We start from the raw sequence: 4,385 nt of genomic DNA, 5'->3' as shown, positions 1-4,385 counted from the left end.
GGATGGACAAACGGAGGTGGTGAACCGTTGTCTAGAACAGTATCTGAGATGTTTTGTCCATCAATGGCCTCGAAAATGGTTTAGCTATCTATCATGGGCAGAATATTGGTATAACACCACCTATCATTGTTCAACCGGGATGACACCATTTCAAGCCTTATATGGTCACCTTCCTCCATCAATTCCTCATTATGCAGATGGGTTGTCACGTGTTAATGAGGTCGATCAAAGTCTCCTTACGCGGGATGAAGTATTGCAGCAATTGAAAACGAATTTAGAGTTGGCTGCCACTAGAATGAAACATGTGGTTGATCAAAAGAGAAGAGAAGTGGAGTTTCAAATCGGAGATCTGGTGCTACTTAAATTGCATCCTTACCGCCAGCATTCTGTGTTCAAACGTGCCCATCAAAAACTTGCTAATCGTTTCTATGGTCCATTTCCAGTTGAGCAAAAGTTGGGCAAGGTAGCATATCGTCTCAGTTTACCACCTGAAGTTAAGATTCATCCGGTGTTTCATGTTTCTCTCTTAAAGAAGTATGTGGGAACTTCTCTGCCTGCGCTTGTTGATCTGGCACCAATTTCTGATGAAGGGCAGCTTCAAGTTACACCAGAGAAGGTAGTCAATACAAGATGGATCAAGCGTGGTACCAAGTTCATTGAAGAAAGCTTGGTGCAGTGGAAGAATTTGCCTGTAGAAGATGCTACCTGGGAAGATACGCAGATGCTCAAGCATCAATTTTCTACACTGAACCTTGAGGACAAGGTTCCACTTATGGGGGGGAGTATTGATACACCGAGAAGGTCCTCTAGGATTCCCAAGAAAAATCCCAAGTTTTTAGTTTAGGATTGAATTGGTCTTTTCTAAATGATTGTCTTGAATTTGTTTTATTTTGTTTTATTGCTTGGTCATAGTCATAGGTGGTTAGGTGGTTAGTCGTTTCTTAAATAATAGCTAAGTCATGGTCTTGCATAGCTGAAGTCTAGGAGTCAGTTTTGCAGAAACCTTATTTAAAGAGTTTATGTGGAGCTGAAAAAGGATAAGAAGATTTTTATTCAAACTTGTGGTTGTCTTTCACCCAAAGAAAGTCAAGTATCCTGTGTTTTTCATTGTGTTCTGACAGGGACCTATCACCCACTAACGCGACCTATTAGAATATGACTTTGAAGTCTTTGCCGTCCCTTCGATAAATTTTGCAAACGAGGACCCAGTAAAGCTTGGTGCAGTGACTGCAAGTTGTCTTTTATTAGAAGTCCATCAGCAGGCCTCTGTACTTAGCCATGGATGCTTGCAACGCTGGAATTACCCCCACCCAATCTCACAAACTTCTCTCCTTTCATCTTGGCTTCATGATTTCCACTTTCTTCTTCCTAATATTCCCTTCTGCAACTTCATTGTCCTTCAACTTCACCACCTTTGAACCAAATAATGGTCAAATTTCCTTTGAAGGAGAGGCTCGATATTCTTCTGATGATGACATCCAACTGACCAGAGACGTGCAGGACAAATCAATGGATTCTAGTTGGGGTCGAGCCATATATAAAGAGCAGTTGTATCTCTGGGATCGGACCTCCAGAAATCTAACTGATTTCGCTACCAATTTCTCCTTTGTCATTAACTCACGGAACAAAAGTGCTTATGGCGATGGAATCACGTTCTTCCTTAACGGTACCCAATTGCCTTCAAATGTATCGGGAGAAAACCTTGGTCTCACGAAGGATAACGTGACAAACACAACTGTAATTAGTTTTGTTGCAGTGGAGTTTGATACATTTTCAAACAAGGCCAAAAGGGATCCGGTGAGTGATCATGTTGGTATTGATATTAACTCTACGATATCTGTCAAAACAGTGAACTGGTCCAGCAATATAGGGGAAGGAAAGCTAAATCATGTTTCCATCCGTTATACTTCTAGTTCACAAAATCTGAGTGTCGTTCTAATTACTGAGTTTATGGACAATAAAACTACCTCCCAAAGCCTCTCCTACAAAGTTGATCTGAGGGAATACTTGCCAGAATTCGTTACTATTGGCTTCTCAGGCGCAACAGGAAAAGCAGTCCAGATAAACAACATTTACTCGTGGAATTTCAGTTCAACTTTGCAACCTCCCAATCCTGTAGAACCAGGAGATGGAAAGAAAACAGGATTTGTGGTGGGATTGAGTGTTGGTGCAGTTGTTGTAGTATGTGGGTTGGGATTGGTTTGGCATCACTTGAGGAAGAAGAGGAATAATGGTGGAGAAGAAAATGGTACTGACTCTGACCTAGTCATGGACGAAGACTTTGAGAAGGGTACTGGACCTAGGAAGTTTTCCTTTGACGAATTGGCTCTTGCAACCAGTAACTTTGCGGAGGAGGAAAAGCTTGGAGAGGGAGGGTTCGGTGGGGTCTATAGAGGCTTCTTGAGGGAACTGAACTCTTATGTTGCAGTTAAGAGAGTATCAAGGGGGTCCAAACAAGGGATGAAGGAGTACGCATCTGAAGTGAAGATCATCAGTCGATTGAGGCATCGAAACTTGGTGCAGCTTATGGGCTGGTGCCATAAAAAAAGAGAACTCCTATTGGTTTATGAGCTCATGCCAAATGGCAACTTAAGCTCCCGTCTTTTGGACGAAAAAACCCTGCTAACATGGGCAGTGAGGTATAAAATTGCTCTTGGCTTGGCCTCTTCGTTGCTCTACCTACATGAAGAATGGGAACAATGTGTGGTACATAGGGATATCAAACCGAGTAATGTGATGTTGGACTCAGATTTCAACACTAAGCTTGGAGATTTTGGACTAGCCAGGCTCGTTGATCATGGCAAAGGGTCACAGACCACAGTTTTAGCTGGAACCATGGGGTACATGGCTCCTGAATATCTCATGACAGGCAAGGCCAGCAAGGAAACTGATGTCTATAGTTTCGGGATTGTTGCCTTAGAAATCTACTGTGGGAGAAGACCTGTGGAACCAAAAGCTAAAGAGAAGCAGGTCAGATTGGTAGAATGGGTCTGGGACCTCTATGAAGTAGGAAAGCTTCTTGATGCGGCTGATCCAAGACTATCGGGCGATTTTGATGAAGAACATATGGAACGATTGATGATTGTTGGGCTTTGGTGTGCTCACCCAGATTGCAATCTTCGACCTTCAATAAGGCAAGCAATTAATGTCCTTAATTTGGAAGCTTCACTACCTCTTCTTCCTTTAAAAATGCCTGTGCCAATGTAGTATTCTCCTCCAGTGCTACAAACAATATCGTGTGGCCCCACCATTTCTGAGAGCAGCCACACCTCATCATCAAAGCTCTTTGAACCTCCCAGTTCAACCTCTACTCCAGTCGCATCCCTTTTGCACACACGCTAATTGGGTTGGAAGCACCGCCTCTATGCTTCTGAGTTTGTTATATATTTGGAATTGTCATCCTATATGATTCCAGTTCTCTATTTATTTGATATCTTGTTCAACTTTGTTTTATATATAAAGAAAATCATTTTGGGCAATTTATGGGGATATGAAAGTCTATACTAGCTTTGCATGGTTGGTTAGCTGATCTGAATTTAATGAATTGAGTATTAAATTAGACGTGGAAGAAACTTGATTCATTAAGACTCCAGCTTGATTACAAATAGAATAGACTTTAAATTTCCAGAGTTTAAATGGATCTTATAAGAAATAGATAGGAACAATATAACGTTAGTGCAAGCTTGTTTTCATGGGTCTGCTGTTCACTGTTAGCAAATCTGATGATTCAACAAGCAACTTTCCAGACAATGGTGATGACTGTGAAGGTATCCTTCCTCCAATAAGAAGATCCAAGTGATCATCAACCTTATGTCCCAAGGTTCACAAAACCATAGCCCCTAAAAAGAATACCCAAGCTCCTAACCAGAAAACCTAATCCAGTCATGCTCCTTCTCCCCATAAAATGTTATGGAGCCAACAAGTTGAAAAAGAAGAAGCAAGACTTCATTCTTCTAACCCTATGCCTAATAAGATGATGACCTTGTACTATGATCATTCTGATCCAGCTAATCCAGTCAAGGCCACCCAATACCCAGCCATTTCAGGGTCTCAGACCTTCAAGCAAGTCACTAAGGCATATATACATATATGTAGAGAGAGAGAGAGATAGACTCAAGGTCTTCCATTCCACTGACATAAGAGATGCCAAGAAAGCTCTATTTGAAGTTTTATCTTTGGAGGAATTGCTCATCATTTGTCAAAAAATGACAATAAAAATATAAATTAAATAAACAATAAAGCCTTGTTTGGAGTTTTCTCTTTGGAAGCTCAACAATTGGGAAAAATAGACAATAAACAATAAAGCATACTTCGATGCTTATTTGCTGCTAATGAAAGCAACTCAGGAAATGTTATTAGGGCTTAGCACATGGACTAATTGATGA

General features: G+C 41.1%; 1 protein-coding gene across 1 annotated transcript; it reads left to right on the top strand.

Annotated features, from left to right (window-relative positions):
• Positions 1–1,219: 1,219 nt before the first annotated feature.
• Positions 1,220–3,464, top strand: LOC100244573 (L-type lectin-domain containing receptor kinase IX.1). Its single transcript, XM_019218887.1, has one exon. It carries the CDS (start codon positions 1,279–1,281, stop codon positions 3,205–3,207), a length of 1,929 nt encoding a protein of 642 aa, XP_019074432.1. The 5' UTR covers positions 1,220–1,278; the 3' UTR covers positions 3,208–3,464.
• Positions 3,465–4,385: the final 921 nt, after the last annotated feature.

This window comes from Vitis vinifera, chromosome 3, assembly GCF_030704535.1.
Source record: "Vitis vinifera cultivar Pinot Noir 40024 chromosome 3, ASM3070453v1".
NCBI classification, from domain to species: Eukaryota; Viridiplantae; Streptophyta; class Magnoliopsida; order Vitales; family Vitaceae; genus Vitis; species Vitis vinifera.
Note: the sequence above shows the minus strand (reverse complement) of the source record. Positions and strands in the feature narration are given on the sequence as shown.